Here is a 22,043-nt window from a genome sequence, read left to right as displayed (position 1 = left end):
AAAGCTGCTATGAATATGGTTATATAAAAGTTTCGGTCCATGCCTTCTGTCTTTTGGGTATGTGTCCAGAAGTGGGTTTACTGAGTCATGTGGTCATTCTATTTTTAATTTTTGAGAAACTGCCATATAGTGACGGTATGATTAAACATTTGCAATGTAAAGCAATTCTGATATCTTTGTATGCTCACCATCATGTTCTTTTATGGGTTTCGTTTTGTTTTGTTTTGGTCTTGTGCAAGGAAACTCAAAACCTCTTACATACAAAGCACACATTGTACCTCTGAGTTGCAGTTGCACTCCACCACTAAGCTACACTCTCAGTCCCACCCCTTAATAATTGCCATTCTAATGAATCTGAAATGATTTACAAGTGCTTTTTTGTTATTTTTACATTATCTTTAGAGTAGTATATATTCAACTCTTTGCTCCTAGCATATTTATTTTTGTTGTTGCTGTTGCTGCTGAGTTAGACTTCTTTGAGTATTAGTTCCTTACCAGGTACCTGACTTGCACATGTTTCTTACCATGATATGGATTGCTGTGCCATCTGTTGGTGATGATGTCCTTTGATACAAATTTTTTATTTTTATAGCATCGATTCTATGCTGTTGTTGCCTGTGACTTTTCTGGTCTAGCAAAGAAACCATCACCAAATTTAGTATTTTGAGGTCCTTTGTTTTCTTCCAAGAGTTCTACATTTAGTACTTTTCGTTCTTGAAGCACATATTTTGGTGTTTTAATTTCTCATGGTTCTGTTTGGGCAACTTGCTTATCCTTAAAATTTTTTTTCCCGTGTTAAAGTACAGCTGTAGATATAGAAACTTCATGTTTCCTCATTTACTTTACTCTTATCTTAAAATTCAGACATTTTTAGCTTGTTTTTGAATTGGGATTATTTGCTTCTTTAAGAACTTCTAGTAAAAGGCAAGATTCCCAACCATTCTCAATTTGACTCTGATAAACTTTCTTTGAAAACAATGAAAAGATAGTTAGATTTCTTGGAGAGGTGACAATTGTTATACCATTATAAATTTACATTTAATTTGATGAAACAGCAGAACAGCTTTTGCTCACCTACATTGAGTTATCAGGGAGATAAACTATTGGTGTTTTAAACAAAAACATTTATTTTTAAGGTCTATAGAAGAAAGCTTTAATCTGTCAGATGAAAGTTGTGGCCCTAACCCGGGAATTGTGAGGAAAAAGAAGATTGCAATTGGGGTAATCTTTTCATTGTCCAAAGATGAAGATGAAAATAACAAATTCAATGAATTCTTTTTTTCACATTTTCCTCTCTTTGAAAGCCACATGAACAAATTAAAGAGTGCAATAGAACAGGTAAGTATGGTGCTTTGTACCTTATTTTTTTTTTACTTTGCATTTTATTCTTTTTATTAAGAGTTGTGATTATTCACTTGGCAAAATTTTGACAGCTGTTTTGAAGCTTTACAGCATTTTCCAGGAGCTGCAAGTGAACTTAGTGTTGTTAAAGAAATTTATTATTTTAGACAAAGGTCTAAGGCAGCTTATTCATTCAGGAACTAAATCCTTAAGGGCCTACAAGACAATTATAGTAACTGGGAAAAAAAAGTGTATGGGCAGTCCTGAGCTCATAAAGTAGCAGGTGAATAAATGGATATATGTTTTTGAGGTGCTGATAAGTGCTCTGAAGTAAAATAGTGCAGCATTTTTTATGTTCCTTTCTCTGTTTTTCTGTGATTTTAGAGTTAAGTGAAAGGTTATCAGTGTACAGAAGGTAGTTGAAGATCTGGAACTGATTTATTAGGAAGAGGGGAGAACACCTAGAGTTGAGTCATCAGATACTTTAAGTTTCTGAAAGCAGAGGAAGACATAGGAGAAACAGAAAAGGACTGGCATGAATGTTCAGGAGAAAAGTACTTTTGGGGGAAGCCGTTGGGACAGTGTTTTAGGGGGAATGAATTGTTTATGTCAAGTGATTCTGATAGTATAGGAAACAAAGGCTTAAGCTTAGAAAATTGGAAAATATAGGATAAAAACCTAACAATAACTTTAAAAAAATTAACAAATGAAGGGCTTTTTTTTTAACAGAAGAAAGACAAATATGACTTTCTGATGTGAAGTCTTCATTTGGACTACCTTAAAAGTTCTCTTTGTCAGGGTTTATATATAAACCTTTGGAAATAAGATAAAGGAGAAGCCAAACAATTTGATGTCTTCTCTGCCCAAGGGTTGGTTGGCAGTTGGCAGGAAATCTTCTTAGGCCAGACTGCTTGTGTTCATATTGCATTCCAACTTGATAGAGATTATTCTTGGTTAATATTTTTAAAATTTCCAAACCACTAACAAAAATAATCATTGTAATAATCATGTGGAAAATTTATATTACAAAATTGATCTTATTTTGACTATAAATTATTTTAGATATATTTAATAATGTTTCTCATTTTAAGTAATTTTCCTTTTAGGACATTTGTAATTTTTCACAGATAATGTTACTTTATGATTAAAAGTTTTGGTGAATATTTCAGATTATTTCTTTACAAAGATTCCCCAAACTTGTGTTAAGTGATCATTAGCTATGACTAAAGTTCTTAATTCCTGCCACATTATTTGGAAAGAATATGTGGAGGAGGAGTGAGTAGTCTGAGCTCAGTTACAAAGAACTCAAGAGTGTTTGTCTAGGGAGTTTTGACAAACAAGTAGGTAATTTTGCTGCACAAATTTTATATATATATATATATATATATATATATACACACACACACACACACATATATATATATATATATATATATACACATACATACACACACACATACACACACACGTTGGCTGCTCTTTTTTTGTGTAGGTTTTTATTAAAGTTCTTGTACCTGAAACATTTTGAGTGACTTTGAAATTTTTTATGATGGTTGTAGTTTAGGGTTGGACCTTTCAGTTTGATTTGGTTTGGTTGAGATGGATCTCACTCTATAGCTCAGGCTGATTTGGTGCTCAGTCCTGTCTTTTCTCTCAGGTTCAGGGTTGCAGTATGCATTGCCTACTTAGAAAAGAATTTTACACTGTGTATAAAATTTAGACAGTGTAAGAACTCATTAAAGATTACTTTAAATGTTTTCATGTTTTAATGACTTTTCTATGATCTGGAGTATTGGTTATGAAGTGATGAAACGGAATGGTTACATTTATGTAAGTGAATGTGACTTAATACGAAAATTATAAAATAAGTGATAGAGTTTAAAATCATTTCTTATAGAACCAGCTTGCAAAATACTTCTATTATTTATTGATTTTTGTTTCTAAGCACCGTGGTAATTATTTTGAAGTCTGTACTAGTTTTTGAGATCTGTGATGTAGTTTTAAAACGTTGTTAGCAAGATTAAAGAGCAACACTAAATTTTGCTAAAGGAACATTCATGCTGTCAGTTGTAAGTTTCTTTCTTTCTTTCTTTCTTTCTTTCTTTCTTTCTTTCTTTCTTTCTTTCTTTCTTTCTTTCTTTTTCTTTTAAAGACAGTATTCCTTGGCTGTTTTGGAACTTGTTTTATAGACCAGAATGGCCTCAAACTTGCAGAGACTCGTCTGCCTCTGCTTCCTGAGTGCTGAGTTAAAGGCGTGTGCTACCATTGTCCTGCAAGTTTCTTTTTATCATTAATTAACTGATTGATTAATTTTACATGTTGACCACAGTTTCCCCTCCCTCCTATCCTCCAGTTTCCTCCCCCTTTCACCCTTCTACACCTTCCCTTTCTCCACCATCACTCTTTCTCCATCTCCATTCAGAAGGTATAAAGCCTCCCTTGGGAGTCAACAGAGCATGGCCTTTCAAGTAGAGGCAGAACCAAGCTCCTCCCCGCTTGCATCAGTGCTGGGCAAGGCATCCCACTATAGGGAAATTGCAGGTTTCTTAACACTAAATAAAGCAGTGACTTTTACTTTCCACCTATGAGGCTTGATCTCTGTCTTCAGTTTAGAATAATGGAATCTTAAATATGTGGAGTTTTGTTTAATCAATTTGTAGTTACATGAAGAATACAGAATTAAATTCTTTTAACCTCTACCATCTGAATACTGATCTACTCTTTCTACAAAGATGAAAACTTTTCAGTTTACACTGCATGTGCTGTTAAGAAAACAAGTGACTGGACGTGGTGGCTCAAGTGAACCCCATGAGTTCAAGGCCACCCGGTTTATAAAGTGAGTTCCAGGACAGCGAGGGATTTTACACAAAGAAACTCTGTCTGAGAGAGAGAGAGAGAGAGAGAGAGAGAGAGAGAGAGAGAGAGAGAGAGAGACAGCGAGAGACAGAAACAAAGAGACAGAGACAGAGAGAGAATAGGAAAGAAAACAAGTACCTGGCCAAGGTTGTAGTAGTTCAGTTATAGAGCCTGCCTAGCTGTCCAGGGGATGCATTTGTTCCTCAGTGCTGATTGTGATGGAAACACGGGGGGGAATAAGCAAATACTGTTTTGACTTGAGAGATCCTTTAGTTGAATTGTATTTCAGATTTTTCATAAGGTATTAAGAATGTTTCTGTGACATACTATGATCTGTTAGTGAGTTCCTGTGTATTTTGTTTAGAGGAAGAAGTAGTTGGTTGTGGTAATGCATGCCTGTAATCCTAGCAGTGGGGAAACTGGGACAGGAGGATTACCAAAAGTTTGAGGGCACTCTGGGGTACATAGTTCAGGGTAGCCTAGGTTACAAAGTTTTTGTTGTTATAGCTGGAAAAACTGTCAACATTAAGTTCTTTGTTTGTTGATGTTTTGCAGTTTGTTACCACAGAGACATTTTAACAGTTGAAATTTTTAAATTTTGTAAAAATCATTAATGACCAAACTTACAGTAGAGAAAGCCTCTGTAGAGAAGGTATATTAAGGTTCTGTCTTTCCTCCAGTGTTGTGACTAATTAGTTTAAGAATTAACTGTGTAATGATTGTTTTCAAGGCTATGAAAATGAGCCGGAGATCAGCTGATGCCAGCCAGAGAAGTTTGGCATACAATCGCATAGTTGATGCCCTAACTGAATTCAGGTACTTTACTCCCCACGTTACTGCAATACAGAGCTCTTTTATGGTATACATAAGGTAGTTTATTTACATAGAAAGATAGTTTAACTTGTTTATAAATAAGACTTAGTTTTTTAAATTTCCTTTTTTTTTGTTGTCATTGTGTTTTGTTTTTTTCTTTGTTTTTCAGAAATGGTCTTACTGTGTTGCCAAGGCTATCTTGGCACTTGTGATCCTCTTGCCACAGTCTCCAGAATTCTGGAAATGCAACTTTTTAAATTTCTTTTGTCTCATGACTATATGAGAGTGTCATCAGTAAGGCAGTTATGTTATTAAATTATGTTTGGGAGTTGTTGGGATATAGTTTTAGTATTATACCATTTGAGACACAAATATGAGAAGAACTCCTTGTTTGAGCAGATAGGTATAGGGTTAGCTTTTTCAAGTAAAACCTTTCTAGCCTTGTTAAGACATGCATATCTTTAGGCATAATAAAGTAATTCTAAGAATGAGTTCATCAGGACTGGAGAGATGGCTCAGCAGTTAAAAGCACTGGCTGCTCTTCCAGAGAACCTGGGTTTAATTCCTACCACTCTGGTTCCAGGGAAACTGATACCTTCATGCCAATACACATGAAATAAGTTTAAATATATATATATATATATATATATATATAAAGGAGTGAGTTCATCATAACTAAATTTTAACATGTGTGTCTGGGAGCATCTTAGGATCTGTGGCTGTGAAGAAACATTATGACCACGGCCACTCTTATAAAGGAAAATATTTAATTGGGCAGCTTACAGTTTCAGAGGTTTAGTCTGAGAGCATGGCGGTATGCAGGCAGACATGGTGCTGGCAACAGGAAGTGAACTGAGATTCTGCATGTAGTTTGAGCATATAAGACCTCAAGACCAACCTTCACAGTGACATACTTCCTTTAACAAGAAAGCCACACCTCCTAATAGTGCCACTTCCTTTTAGGGGCCATTTTCTTACAAACCACCACAGTGATCTTGAGAGATGATGACTCATCAGTTAAGCACACATACTGCTCTTTCATGAGGACCCATGTTTGGTTCTCAGCACATATGGTAGCTCGCAACCATCTATACCTCCAGTTCCAAGGAATATGATGCCCTCTTTTGACCTCAGCAGACACCAGGCATACATGTGGTACAAGTGCATTCAGTCAGCAAGCACTCATGCATATGAAATGTAAATTAAAATTTATATTTTATTACTAATTTGTGTTATATTAATTTTTTTAGAATTCTTAATCTATAAAGTTCTTGTTACAAAGGTTTTATTTTTACCTTATTTAAAATACCTTTAACTTTTCATTGTTGTTTGGGAATTTTTGAGACAGAATGACCTGGGACCTACTTTCTAGGCCAGGCTGACCACATACTAAGTTAAAGCAGTACTCTTGCCTCTGCCTGGCAAGGACCGAAATTCCATATAAGTGCTACCAGGCTCAACAAAATGTCTTTAGTTCTTAATCATTTTTACGTTCTCTGCAATGATGATTTTTTTTTTATGTTCTCCCAGGAACTTTCCAAAGTGGCGTGTCTACTATTTTGTGTATTATTATGCATTGTCTTCATATTTGTTAATACATTGTGTTAATATTGGTTAAAGAGTTAATAAAACTTGTGTGTGGGCTAGTGAGATAACTCAACAGGTAAAAAAAACCTTGCTGTTTAAGCCTAATGATTTGAGTTTGAGCACTTGAACCTACATGAAAAGGCCAGATGTGGTACACATCTGTCATTCCATTACCCCTGCTGCAAGATAGAAGCTAGAGAAAGGGTGATTGACTGGAAGCTAATGAACCAGCTAGCCTGGATTATGCAACAGAGTAAAAACATGAGAGACCCTGTGTCACCAGGGTGAAAAACCAGAACTGACTTCCGGAAGTTGTCTTCTGTCCTCCATACATCTCTGTCTCTTCCCTCTCTCTCTCTTCCTCTTTTTTTCTCAATAATGATAAAGTTTTTGCTAAATGATAAGCTGTATGGGCAAAAGAATTATTTCCCTTTTTAGATTCTAAGTGCTAAAGAGATTTACTGAGGAAGGTAATAGAATTTTTGGAGAGTTTAAAGAACTTTTTAGGGCTGTGCTACTGAATACAGTTTGTGCCCAAAGTCATTTGAGTCTATTTAATGCAACCTAATTCAGTTCCTCAGTCTTGGAACTCATGTTCCATTTGTTGTGTTACTGCATAGACATTGCTTATGTTGTGCATTTCTATCAAGACTGGAAGATGTGCTTTGAGAATACTTGTGTAGAGGATGGAAGGGAGGACATGGTGGTGCAGTTGTCAGATTTACTTGTTTCTAAAGCTTCTAAAACTCAGTTTTTACAGAGCTGGTTAGTATAGTGAATACACATACAGATTTTGTTGAATAGATGCTTACATAAAAGGAAAAGAATTGACAAATATGCTTTGAAGGCTTTACGATAGAGATGTCACAGGACAGCTCGGAGCACACTATAGTGATTGTGCAGTAGTCTTTCCTGGCGTTGATCTAAGGAAAAACTGCAGAAAGTAGAAAGGCATAAAATAGACCATATGTGTTTGGTGTTCTCATCCTCCTGAAGCTTAATAACTGCTAGCCCGATAACCCATTAGTAGTGTGTTTTGGTAGATGGTTAGCAGTTTTCTTTTGTATGTGCTGATAATTTGCAGTTGATTAAATAGAATGTATAATTTCGAACTGTAGGGTAGAAAGGGACTCTAGAGAGTACCTAGAACTCTCCTTTGATCTTACAGATGGAAGAAACTGATGACCAAAGTAGGAAAATAATGTGCTATAAGGGCAATATTAGTGGGGGAAGGGCCAGCACCAGGGTCTGAGCCATCATATTTCACCTTTACCGACAGAATATACTTCCCATACTAATAGCTGATGGCAAAGAAGGAAAAGCGAGGCTTATTGACATTTTTTTTTCCTTAGAAGCTCTAATAATCTAGATGTCAATAGTCAACTGGCAGTAAGCCTTTAAGAGTATGTTATTTGGAGAACCATAAATTTTACAATGTGTCTTCTTCTTTTTAGAACAACAATTTGTAATCTTTACACAATGCCAAGAATTGGGGAACCTGTGTGGCTTACAATGATGTCAGGGACTCCAGAAAAAAACCAGCTTTGCCATCGTTTCATGAAGGAATTCACTTTTCTAATGGAAAATGCCTCCAAAAATCAGTATGGCTTGCTTTATTTATTTAGTTACATATGTTATTTTGCTATAACTATATATCTACTTTGAAAGCAAATTTAATTATGAAATTGGGATAACTCTTTGTTTTTATAATTATTTCTTAAAAATGTTTGTTTTATGTGTTTTGCCTGTATGTATGTTTTAGTGAGGGTGTTGGATCCTGGAGTTACATACAGTTGTGAGCTGCCATGTGGGTACTGGGAATTAAACTGGGTCCTCTGGAAGAGCAACCAGTAGTGCTCCTAGCTGCTGAGCCATCTCTCCAACCTCTACAATTATTTCTTATTAATAGTCAAACTATTCTAAGATGATTCAATGATGGGATATGGAAGAGCGTCACAACACTGTATGAACATAATGTAATAAAATTGTCTTTATTCTTAGTTAAAATTCCTAACACGTTACAGAATTCCCTGAGGATTCTAAAAAAAAAGTTAAAACTTTAGTTTTGTTTCATAAAAAGTTTTTAAAATGTAAGGAAAATCAAGCTACAGAGAAATCTTGTCTTAAAAAAACTCAAAAAAAAATGTAAGGAAATATTCAGATTCCAGTGGTAGAATTTTATTTTCTTCAGAGTGAGAAGGAAACTTCCCTCAAGCACTGATGGAAAGTAGAGAGCAGCTGTATGCAATGAGCAGCAGGCTCGCTGAGTCAGAGTGCTTGAGGACTTGCCATTGGCCTTTCAGTAGGCTATTTTATCCGAGCTTTCTTCTTACTGTTCATCAAGCCTTTAGGATCCACATGGTGATTCAGATGTTTTAATCCTCTTTAATGATAAAGGTTACTTACTATTTTTCCTACTCAGTAAATTACTGATCTGGAAATTTGAAAATTAAGGACCTGTTCATTAATTCCTTAGTGAACTAGGCAGATTTAATACTGAAAAGGAGTCATAGTTTAAGTAAAAGACCTTTTTTGTTTTGTAATTGTAATCTGAAAATTTTCCTTGTTAATGTTTTAGTATTAAATGTTAAATTGCTCTTCAAGGAAACATTTGTGAGTTCTTTTTCCCCCTCTCCATCCTGGTGGGTGTACTTGTCTTTTCTTCTTCCCTCTTTTTTATGAATGTCATTCAGTCACTTTAGAATATACACCCTCATTGTTACACAAAGCATTTTATTTATTTAAAATTTCATGAGTGTGGATTGGAATAAAATAGGATACATTTTGTTTTCAGATTCTTGCCAGCTCTCATTACTGCAGTTTTGACCAATCATCTTGCTTGGGTTCCAACAGTCATGCCAAATGGACAGCCACCTATAAAAATATTTTTAGAAAAACATTCCTCTCAGAGCGTGGGCATGTTGGCAAAAACTCATCCATATAACCCTCTTTGGGCACAACTTGGTATGTAGTCTGAACATTGTCTATTGTGTATAAACTTAAGACTTACTTTTAAGCAAAAACTAACTAAATATAGTGTTTTCTTTTATCAGTTTTATTCTAAAGTGTCTCTCTGATACTTCCCCTTTCATGTCTGCTAAATTGTCCTATTGTCTTATACCTGCACCCATTCCTTACAGCTAAAGGACTGTGGGTAGAGTGAAAGGTACACACTAATTGCTCTTTAACTATTATTAACTATGGGCATATGAAGTCAATTTCAAATTCTGTTACTATTTTTGAGTGCATAGTTGTATCTAAGGCTCTGTGAAAAAGAATATAAAGGAATGTAAAGATAGATGAATAGTTTTCTCATAGTCTCAAGAGGTTAACAGTCAAATACCATAGGCAGCATGTATTTTCACAGTAATGGTAATACAATTAATAAATATAAGTGAAAGTTGAGTGGTAGTTTAGGAAGGGGAGTTCGGTCTTTGCACAGTTGAGAAACATTGTACTGGAAGAGATAAAGATTGAGCAAAGTGTAAAATTAGGGACTCTGAACATCAAAGTGTAAAACTACTGTTACTGGAGCTGAAGTGAGGGCTTTAGAGAACAACATTACAAGGGGTAATTTTAAGAAGATGAAGCTAGGAGACTCAGGTGGGAGCTGTCATGACAGACTCAAAGGCCAAAGCAGTTTCAGTTCATGGGGTATTTAGTGAAAATTTGGAGGATTATTTTGGAATGGTGATTTTATGATATTTTAGCTAGTTTATTAGCCAGAGGAGAACATTTACTACAGTCCTGTCTGCAGCATAGATTTCCTGTTTGTTCTTTTAAAAAGAACATTCATGTTTGTTCTTTTAAAAAGTATGCCTGTTTTTATAACATTAAAATAGACGATTTTAAGTGTGTATAATGAAAATTTGTAAAAGGGATTGATATTGATGTTTTGTATTCATTTTTGAGTTCTTGTTTTGCTCTTGGGTTTGAAGTTTGATTTGAGCCATAGTACAAATACAATAATATGACTCCTCCTGCTTCAAGCCACCACTGTCCCTCTCCTTTCATGCCTGCAACATTATGCTTTCTCCTGTCTGCGTTTGACTATGACCTCCTTTATAATGGTCTTCAGCCAATAAAGCTCCTTTGTGTGGCAACTGATGTAGAGAATATTCTTAATAAGTTTGACTTTGAGAACTAATTCTTCGAAGCTTTAAAACCACAGCAGCTGTTTAAGAGCACAGCTAGAAAAGCCCCTCTTTTCACCTTTCTCCCTGGTTAAAATCACTCATTTTACCCTGCTTTCTTGAATAGTCAGTCATCTTTTAAAGAGGTTAAAAGTAAAATCTGAATTTGTATGCGAAGGTTTCTCATAATTGAAAGTCTGTTTAGCTGCATGTTTATTAACTGGTCTTTTTATTGCAGGAGATTTATATGGCGCTATTGGGTCTCCTGTACGGTTAGCAAGAACTGTAGTAGTTGGCAAACGACAAGACCTGGTCCAGAGGCTACTTTATTTTCTTACTTATTTCATAAGATGCTCTGAGCTTCAAGAAACCCATCTTTTGGAAAATGGAGAAGATGAAGCCATTGTTATGCCAGGCACGGTGATTACTACCACTTTAGAAAAAGGGGAAATAGAGGAGTCAGAGTATGTGCTGATCACAATGCACAGAAACAAAAGCAGCTTGCTGTTTAAGGAGTCAGAAGAGACAAGAACTCCTAGCTGTAACTGTAAATATTGCAGTCATCCACTCCTTGGGCAAAATACAGAGACTGTGTCACAACCAGAGACAGAAGATATTCAAGACAACTCTAAGGAATTGCTGGGAATTACAGATGAATGCCGGAAGATTTCTCCTCCTGACTGCCAAGAAGAAAATGTTGTTGATATTAAACAGTACAGAGATAAATTAAGAACTTGCCTTGACAACAAGTTAGAAACAGTTGTTTGTACAGGATCTGCTCCAGCAGACAAATGTGTGTTGCCAGAGACAGGCTTGGAGCCAACAGAAGAATCTTGGCAGAATAAGGAATTGCTGGATTCAGATAATCACACAGGCACAGTGATGAGATCCACAGGGATAGTTGTGGAAAAGAAACCTCCAGATAAGACTGTGCCTAGTGCATTTTCCTGTGAGGTAACTCAGACAAAGGTTACTTTCTTGATTGGAGATTCTATGTCACCTGATTCAGATACTGAACTTCGGAGTCAGGCTGTGGTGGATCAGATTAATAGACATCACAGCAAGCCACTGAAGGAAGACAGAGGGGTGACTGATAAGCATCAACAGAGTAAAATTACTAAGGACCAATCTGGAGAGTCTGACACGCCAAACATGGTTTCTGGAGAATCCTGTGAGCTTCCTTGTTGGAATCATTCAGACCCAGAAAGCATGAGCTTATTTGATGAATATTTTAATGATGATTCAATTGAAACTAGGACTATTGATGATGTTCCTGTTAAAACCAGTACAGATAGTAAAGAGTATTGCTGTATGTTAGAGTTCCCAAAAAGACTATATACAAAAAATAACAAACAAAAAAGTGAATTTTGTAAATGTATAGAAACAGTTCACCAAGATTCATGTAATGCCTGCTTTCCTCAGCAGGACCAAAGAGATACCCTCTCTATTCTTGTCCCCCATGGGGATAAAGAGAGTTCAGAGAAAAAAAATGCTGTAGGAACTGAATGGGACATTCCAAGAAACGAAAGTTCAGATAGTGCCCTTGGAGATAGTGAGAGTGAAGACACAGGTCCTGATATAAGGAGACAAGTTGGCAGTTACTGTGGAGGGGAGCAGGAAGACTGGGCAGAAGAGGATGAAATACCTTTTCCTGGGTAAGTAGAAAGTTTCCATCTTAAACAACCCCTATTGAAGCATGTGCTTTCTTTTTGTTTAGCCAGTCTCTAGAGATTGACAGTAACTAACTTTAAAAAGAGGTTAGGACTCCAAAATGGTTATACAGTAAAAAGCATCCGCCATATGGGCCTGATGATTCCATGAACTGGAGTGAGTTTGATCCCAGAACCCAAGAGTAGAAAGAGAGAATTGATTCTCAAGGGTTTTTCACTGACTTCATGCACCTAAATCCAAAATAATGATTATTAAAATAATTTTTAATGTCATTATGCTGGTCAGATTCTTTACTAATAGGGAGAATTATTCCTCATGTCCCCTAGTGAAGACATCAGAGAAACATTAAAAATACAAGTGAGATGTAGGAAATTGGTCTCTGCTTTGCAGAGCAAACCATTTTGGAGTGACTTATACATGTATACATCCCACAGTGGACCTATGACAAGCCTGGCACTTAGGGAGAATACTTGAGGACAAAGAGGGAATATGTATTTGAGATCAAGTGTGCAAGGAGAATATCCCTGCTTTGGAATGTTACAGACCAAGATTTTTAGCTACTTTGTTTTACACAGTGATTTTCATAATCTGATTGTGTTAGAAATGTGTTACAAATGAAACACTCTTGTTGTTCTTCAGACCTCCTCCAGGAGAGAGCAGTATTTTGTGGTCTGCTTTAGTGCTTAGGTCAGTTTTTATATAAGGCTGATTTTACACTGTATATATTTCATAAAAAGCAAGGGTACTGGAAAGACAGACTTGTTGAATTCATAACCTTCTCCACACCGTCTTCTGCCACTGATAAAAAATGTTTGTTACTTAACTAGATTTCCCTTCTTGATCATCTTTCTTTCAGGTCAAAATTAATTGAAGTGAGTGCTGTTCAGCCCAACATTGCTAACTTTGGAAGATCCTTGCTGGGAGGCTACTGCTCATCTTACGTTCCTGACTTTGTTCTTCAAGGAATTGGAAGTGATGAGAAGCTCCGTCAGTGCCTGTATTCAGATTTATCTCATGCTGTGCAGGTGAGATACCTTCACAGCTTCTGAATATATTTAAAGCAAACTCTTTTTCTCTATTACAACCCAGAATTCCTTGTATTTTAGTGACATAGTCACAGTTTTCTGAATCCATCACCTCATATATAGCACCTGTATCACTGAATTTATCACTGTGAAGAAGACAAGAATTGAATTCTAGAGATCTACCAAATGGAAATTTGAAATATAGAAAATATTTTACTCATAGCGTCAAAAATTGAGATATCCAAAAGAGTAGTTCTCTTCTGTTGTTTTTTGGTTCTGCTTTTTTGTTTTTCAAGAAAGGGTTTCTCTGCATAGCCCTGGCTGTCCTGGAATTCACCCTTTAGACTAGGCTGGCCTCGAACTCAGATATCCACCTGCCTCTGCCTCCTGAGCTCTTGAATTAAAGGTGTATTTCTTAATTTCCTTGTCATATTATTGCTTTTATATAGAAATGTAATTGATTTCCTGTGTTTGTCTTTTATTCTGTAGCTTTCCTGAGCTCTTATTAGTTGTGTTATTCATATAGAATCCTAGAGTTCTTACCAATGATTCATGTCATCAGTGGACAGTGTTACATTTTCTATTCCAATCTTGAATATATTGGGTCACATCTGTCCAGTGTTGCATGGAAAGAATAGGTGACCGAAGATAGTATTATCTTGCTCCTTATCTTAAAAACCATTGAGTCTTTCACTATTAGGATAGTATTAATAGGGTTCTTGTAGATTCATACTTAGGAGGAAACCATGGAGTGTTTCACTATTAGGTAGATTATCTTGTAGACAAATACCCTTTTCAGCTATGAAAACTCCTTCTATTCTAAATCATTGCTTTTTATTGTGGTAGTGATGGTATTTGTTTGCTTGTTTCTGTGGTGCTGTGAGTGTGAGTGTTTGTTTTGTTTTTTGGTTTTGAAACAGTCTTGCTGTATAGCACAAACTGTCCTAAAATTCTCAATCCTTAGTCTCGAGTTTTAAGATAACAGGTATGTGTCAGCCTGTCTTGCTCTCTCCAGCCTTTTTATTTACTGCTTTTCTTTCCCAGTTTTCAGTATCATTTCTCAAAAATGTATCCAAGTGCATTTACTTGAAGCTTTCTCATAATGTTTCTTTTGAAAGAACTGTTCATGTTCCTCTCTACTCTTACCATAAGTACATTGCAGTATTTTCTCTTCTGCACCTCCAGTAGTTCATGCTTAATCTGTAATTAGACTTTTATTTTATATTTTTAAAATATTGATAGCTTCCTTGTCTACTGTCTAGGAAAGAATATTATTCAGAGTAGTTGTTTATTAACTGGGTAAAGGGATGGATGTTGAGGATGTCAAACTTAATGGCAAAAGTGAGGCCATTAACTCTTGTTTTTGTTTTTCTTCTTTTTGGCCAGAGGTTTTCTTTGTGGTCTTTTTTAAATGTCCATAATCTATCTTAATAATAAAATATAGTGAAGTAGCCAGCATTGCAGGACTTTATTATTGATAGACTGCATACTTAATTTCCATTTTTAATCTTTATTATAAAGGATTTGACTTGCCCTGAGGAAAGTCAAAAAGTACAGCCCTCTGCCTTATGGCCTTTTACCTATATGTCAATATTTATTTTGTTTTGTTATGGTTGTTTTGTTTTTTGCCAACTTGATACAAGTTAGAGTCATCTAGAAAGAAGTACCCTCAATAAGAAATTACTTCCAGCAGATTATCCTATAGGCAAGTCTGTGGTGTGTTTTATTGATTAATGATTGATGTGAGAGGGTTCAGCCCACTTGTGGGTGGTACTACCCTGGACAGGTGGTCTTGTGTTGTATGAGAAACCAGGCTGAACAAGCCAGTAAGCATTGTTCTTCTATGGTTTCTCCTTCAATTGCTGCCTCACGGTTCTGTTTCAATTTCCTGTCACTTTTCTTGATAATGGACTATGACTGTAAGTTTAAATAAAACCAATTTTCCCCCAAAAGGTTTTTTTTTTGCCATGGTTATTACAGCAATAGAAAGCAAACTAAGACAGTCAATTAAAATACTTTTCACTATCGTAATTATGAACATACTGTGTGATAAAGATATCAACTGAGATGAAGATACACAGAATAGAAGAGATCCTTTGTACTTTTCTCAGTCACCTTGATTTGAGTATTTCAGTCCTCCATTTTCATGTAAATCTAAGAACAATAGGTGTATGGTAGAGTGTTTGTATGTAGGGAAGTGATTTGCATTTGTCAATGTATGTTGATAAGTCAGGCTAGTACATGTGGACTTGTTCTCCTTTAACCTATGTCTATGTTCTGCCTACATGTCCTGGAAAAATAGAAGAGTTAATGTACAGAGGCAATAATGTGTTTCATGGAATCACCAAATTACTCCTATGGTTCCGAGGCATGTTGATGACTGATAGACAAAATTTTGCTATTGTTTCATTTGTACAAGTAAGTTACTGTCAAAAAGAAAGGAAAAAAGTCTGTCTTATTTTGAAAGATACAGTCTTTTAAAACTAAGAACTGTTTTAGTTGTCTGGCATACACATTTGTGACTGGTTGATCAAAAAGACTTGGGAACATTAATTTCTAGATTTAAGGATACAAAGATTTATTAATGAATACAAAGATATGCAATGAGTTCTATAAAATACTTCAATGTATTTGTTATTATTCCATTTTTTAACAAAGATTCCTTGGTAATATTGTTATTTAATACATTTTCTGCTTTTTTAAAATTGACTTGTTCTATTTACATTACTTTTTGAAAACTTTGCTTATTATAAACTGAATTCTTTTCTTTCCAGCATCCAGTGTTGGATGAACCAATAGCAGAAGCTGTCTGTATAATAGCTGATATGGATAAATGGACTGTTCAGATTGCCAGCAGTCAGAGACGAGTGACAGATAATAAATTGGGAAAGGAAGTGTTGGTTTCTAGTCTTGTTTCCAACCTGCTTCATTCTACTCTTCAACTTTATAAACATAACTTGTCTCCAAACTTTGTAAGTATATGTAAGGCTTGAATGACTTTGAGAACTCTGCTAAGTGAACTTGGCTTACTATGTACACACACTAAATATTCTTACTAGCTTTTATCATCGCTTTGTTGAAAGAGGTATTACAATGATTATTTATCCTCTTCTACCACCAACCATTTTGGAGATAGAATCTAGAACTGGGACATTTTGGAAGGTTAGATTAGGTCATTAATTAAGGTTGTTTAGGTTTTGAGTGTTGATTCATGTGAGAGGACTAGTGGTCTACTAAGGAAGAAGGAGATTGATTGAGATTGTTCTGTCTCCACCACGTGACAACACAGTGAGAAAGAGCCCTCACTATAACCTAGTATATGTACCCAGATAATGGATTTCTCCATTTCAGGAATATGAAATAATCTATTACTGAGGCTATCTGTGAGCTAAGAAAGAAAGGGATGCACTCAAATTTGTGCAGTCTGATTTCAGCAGCCAGATTTTTGATAATGTGCAGTATTCCTGGTTTGTGTAGGGTGTCATTTCAGAACCCCATAATCATCATTTGAATATTTCCACTTTATGACAATGATAGTCTCTTGAGACCTTCTCCCACTTTCAAAGCTCATTCTTTCTCATCTAAGAACTGTAAAAGGTCACAAAAGGTCTCTGTATCAGTGTAACAAATACCCAACAGCATTGCTCAGTGTCAAAAGACTAAAAGTGTCCCTATGATTAGTAATGAAGAAACCTATTTTTACCACTTTAACTCCATCATGGCACTTAAGTTTTAGCCAGAGCAACTAAGCAAAAAGAGAAACAACATATTTCAAAATTGGAAAGGAAGATAGATTTTATTTTTATTTACAGATGACATGATCTAGAAAACACATTTCATGAGAAAAATAGAATTTTCAGACAGGAAAAACATGAAAAAATAATATGTCCTATATATTAACTGTGAGCAATCTGAAATGAAAATTAAGTAGCTCTGAGCTAGGCATTGTGATCACTCCAGTGACAGAGGATGAATATTCAGGGCCAGCTTCAGCTACATACTAGGTTCAAGACTGCCCTGTCTCATTAATTTAAAAAAAAAAATCCAAGGGTGAGGGAAAAGAAAGCATTTCTACTTAGAATAGTAAAAAACCAAGTTATTTAATGACCAAGAAAAGGTATTGTAAATGGGAGATATTACATAAATGAGAGAGAAGAAGGAATAAATAACAGGAACACCCCAGTCTGTGAATTGGAAAACTTAGTGTTCTTTTGGTTCAGTTCAGCTTAATGGCCACTTTAAATATCAATAAACTGATAGCCCACCACTGTCCTATCACATGTACCAAATGACCTGCCATACAACACAACTCAGGCTATTCCTACTACAAGAAGAGCGGACCTCTTTGTCCCTGTATTTGTCTGGAACCACAGTTGGAATACTTAATATTGTCATTACTTCCCAAACTGACATACAAATTGAATAGTATCCCTATCAAAATCCTAATGAAAGACTTTTCAAAAATAGAAAACCTGGAGCTGGAGAGATGGCTTAGCAGTTAAGAGTCCTGGCTGGTCTTACAGAGGATCTGGGCACAATCATCTGTAACTCTAGCTCCAGGGAATTTGATGACCTCTATGGGCACTGCATGCATGTGGTACACATACATACATGCAAGCAAACATCCATATAAATAAAAAGAAAATAAAACCAAAAAATTTTGTAAAGAATAGAAAGCCCATCTTAATCCAGTCATATAGAAGATCAGGGGAACCCATTGAGCCAAAGGTACCCTACTTTTGAGGGTAAAGTTGTCCATGTCTATAATTTCTTAGAAGATCTGAGCTGCATACTCGGGAGACCCTATTTTAAAAAACAACTGTAAGATTAAAAAGACAGCAAAATTAAAGAAGTCAAACTTCCTAATCTCAAAACTTACAGTGTTGCTACAATCAAAATATGGTAGTATTAGTAGCATAAAGACCAGAGTATAGACAGATTCATTCTTCATTCATTATAGGTTGAAGAGCCCAGAATTAAACCTTCTCATATAAGATTGATTTCAGTAATAGTGCTAAGACCACATTCAACAAGGAAAAGTGCTTACAACAAAAGATGACCATATTTTTAAAAAGTTTGCAGTCTTTATTTTGTCATATTTAAAAATGGGTTCAACCTGAATGAGAGACCTGTACTTAGATCTAAACCTTTTGTTGTTGTGTATATTTAAAGAATCTCATTGTCGTTCTCATTTTATGTCCCAGAATTTTCTTCTTTGCGTTTTACTAGAGATAAACTAGTAGTTACTAGAGGGAGGAAGGAGGGAAGGAGAAGTTATTATTGGGTAAATAGGTTTTGATGAAAAATTCCCAAATGTTTATAGTTGAACATTGTAGTAATGTCTCTCAACTATATATTCTTAAATGTTCTGTTTTGGAGGAGGGGATATGCTCTAGGTAGAGAGTACTTGCCTCTCATGCACAAAGCCCTGGGTTTGATCCCTTGCACCTCGTAAAGCAGGAGCCTGTAATGTCAGTATTTAGCTGGCAGAGGCAGGAGAACCAGAAGTTCAAGGTCAGCCTGTACTTTATATCAACTTTGTGGCTACCCTGCCATACATAAGAATTTATCTCCAATTAAAAAACATAAGTAAAAGCCAGACAGTGGTGTTGCATGCCTTTAATCACAGCACTCGGGAGACAGAGGCAAGCATGTCTGTGTTTGAGGTCCACAAAGAGAGTTCCAGGACAGCTAGGACTGTTTGACAGAGATACTCTGTCTTGATCCCCCCCCACCCAGTTAATAAGGTAAATGATATTGTCTGTTAATGTGATATACATATTCTACACCTATCATTTTCATAAGGCATTTTTAGCCTAAACAGGAATTATGAATGAGATACATATCACAACACAAGCAATGAACCCCCACATCCATTCAGTTGTGTTTTCTGGCAATAAAAACAAGTTTTGTTTTTTTGGGGGGGGGTTGGTTTGGTTTTTCCAAGACAGGGTTTTTCCATGTAGCCCTGGCTGTCCTGAAACTCAAACTCACTCTTGTAGACCAGGCTGACCTCCAACTTGGCAATCCACCTGCCTCTGGCTCCTGAGTGCTGATATTAAAGGCATGTGTTACTACCTCCTGGTTTGTAAAACAAGTTTTTATCAGGTGCTTTTAGTAGTTCATTTTCACTGGAAAGGAATTCCTTGTCTATTACTTGAAATTCATATTTTTCCCTTCAAGCAATATCAATTGTATGAAAAAAAATCATCTATTTTTAGGAAACATGTATAAATTAATTGTAAAATATAAAATGTAGGTATTTTAAGTTTTATTATCTTAGGTTATAAACTTCATTAAGCAAGGTCTACTGTTCCTTCTTTGAACTATTATAAACTATTTTTTTACTCAGAGAGAGAGAGAATATATATGGAATATATATTTGAAATACGAGTATATATATCAGATTTGAAATTAAAATGTTCCTAAAGTCTTGTAAATGGTTATTGATGATCAATGTACAACGTCTGAAATGCTGGTGAGTTGTACTTTGAAAATGGTTGAGATGGTCGATTTTATTGCAGTTTAGAAAGAAGAATTTTTTGGGACTTCATCTCTGATAGTAACCAGAAACAGATCTGAACATAAATTCATCTTGGAATGACCAAATGGAATTGTGTAAAACTTGATGATCTGAAATTTGCTATCTGGGTGTGGTGGTACCTAGTATAATGCAGCACCTGAGAATTTGAGGCCACCCTGGACTGTATAGAGAGTTCAGAGGAAGCCCCAGATACATAGGCGAAATCCTGTTGTTATCCCTCAGGCCCTCTCCCCTACAAGGAAAGAAATTTGACATTACTCAAAAGAATTAGAATGAGTTTTCTAACAGAGTTTGTTTCTTCCCTAACTGCAGTGTGTAATGCACCTTGAAGACCGGTTACAGGAATTATACTTCAAGAGCAAAATGCTGTCTGAGTACCTGAGGGGACAGATGCGTGTTCATGTCAAGGAGCTAGGAGTAGTTCTTGGGTATGTTCATGATTCCTTTTCTGACTTTGCTGTGTCTCTTGTCATGTTCCTCAAAACTGCTTTTTGTGCTCGTTTTTGTGTGCTTTTTCATATTAGAAGATGTACACTGCCAGGTTTCTCTTCGTTCTAGAAAAGCAAATTTTTGTCACCACTAATATAGATGCATCGGCCTTTGCACCATTCCTGTAGTTTGTCTAGAATAGAGGCAGAGGGAATTAAACAATTTTTTTTTAATTATTTTTTTTTTTGAGACAAGGTTTCTCTGTTAACAGTCCTGACTGGCCTGGAACTCGCTTTGTAGACCACGCTGTCTCAAACTCACAGAGATCTGCCTGCTTCTGCCTCCCAAGTGCTGAGATTAGAGGCATGCACCACCGCTGCCTGCCTAAACCCAAATTTTTATTTATAGATAAAGTATTCATGTTTTACTTACTAAATTTGTTGTAGATACATTATTGTAAGCATTTGTCTTGCCTTTTAAATGAGCTGATGGAAGTAAAGATGCTTGGTTTGTAGTTGCTGTTTACTGCAGGTTACTGTTCCTCACATAATCTTTATAGTATATTGGTCTACTCTATAGTTACTCCCTGGAAAATAAGAATCTGAAATGCTAATAACGGAGAAAAAAAGAAGTTGGTTTCTAAGCATATGTAACCTTATTCCATTATGTGCTGTTAGTTTTTGTATGTTCTTTGAGTGTGTGCATAATATTGTAATTGAAGGAATTAAAGATTTTTTTTCCTAAATTCAGTTTCTATGAAAGGAAAAGGGATCAGTGTCAATCATTTAGAATCTAGTGTGTATCACAAACTGAGTTAAAGTCTAAACTTTCATTTTGTCATTTATTCTGGGGATTTACCCTACAGCCTCACACATAAGTACATACTTCTACCACAGTGTGTATAATCCCCCTTACTCAATTGTTTTAGTCATTCTTAGTGTGTAGGCAATATCCAAATTGGAAATGGCCCATTCTGTAAATAAATATGTCCTTTGTCACATATTAGGACTGAACAGGAATTTGAATGACTCCGAATTTTCCTGACTTCAATACTGTTTGTATTCTGTACCAAAGGTTGTATAAGTTCCGATGAGGCTTTAAAGAATGATTCTCCACTATTTGGAAAATCAAACAATATAATCTTATTTTCCTGGGAAGTAGGAGAGACAGAAAGAGAGAGACTGTGATACCTGTATTAATACTTTAAAAATTAAACTAATTTTTAAAATAATGAACATATAACCAAGTTCATGTTACATTTTGTTTAAAATGGAAAGCAAATTACCATTATCTTGTCCTCAACTTCAACCCAAACATTAACACTCTTGACATTGTTTATTGTTGCTGAATTATAAAATGTATAAAAATAGAAACTTGTTTGTACTTTGTTAGTGTGCAGTATGCAAATATTTCTTTATATGGATGCATACTGTTACATCTCATTTTGATGGCTGTATAGCATTCCAGTTTATAATTTATGGTTTATAATTTTTGCTATTATAAACCAACGCTGAAATAAAAATGAATTTTGACCTGTATGGAATAAATTCTACTCGTGATAGTATAATGTTTGATTAAAGGACATCCAAATTAAATTACACACATAATTTTAGTAACACTAAATTCTGTCTGGAAAGTAGAGTC

The 22,043-nt window shown here is 35.5% G+C and overlaps 1 protein-coding gene across 2 annotated transcripts in view; it reads left to right on the top strand.

Annotated features, from left to right (window-relative positions):
• Fnip1 (folliculin interacting protein 1) overlaps nt 1-22,043 on the top strand; it is an 82,966-nt gene that overhangs the window by 57,292 nt on the left and 3,631 nt on the right. For both annotated transcript variants that reach the window (XM_048437701.3, XM_048437700.3), the window contains 8 exons: nt 1,137-1,338; nt 4,928-5,013; nt 8,052-8,198; nt 9,392-9,561; nt 10,969-12,385; nt 13,258-13,426; nt 16,201-16,398; nt 20,283-20,398. In XM_048437701.3, the coding sequence (XP_048293658.3) occupies nt 1,137-1,338; nt 4,928-5,013; nt 8,052-8,198; nt 9,392-9,561; nt 10,969-12,385; nt 13,258-13,426; nt 16,201-16,398; nt 20,283-20,398 (2,505 nt within the window). The remainder of the gene's footprint in view (nt 1-1,136; nt 1,339-4,927; nt 5,014-8,051; nt 8,199-9,391; nt 9,562-10,968; nt 12,386-13,257; nt 13,427-16,200; nt 16,399-20,282; nt 20,399-22,043) is intronic.

This window comes from Myodes glareolus, chromosome 9 (genome assembly GCF_982192425.1).
Source record: "Myodes glareolus chromosome 9, mMyoGla1.1, whole genome shotgun sequence".
NCBI classification, from domain to species: Eukaryota; Metazoa; Chordata; class Mammalia; order Rodentia; family Cricetidae; genus Myodes; species Myodes glareolus.
Note: the sequence above shows the minus strand (reverse complement) of the source record. Positions and strands in the feature narration are given on the sequence as shown.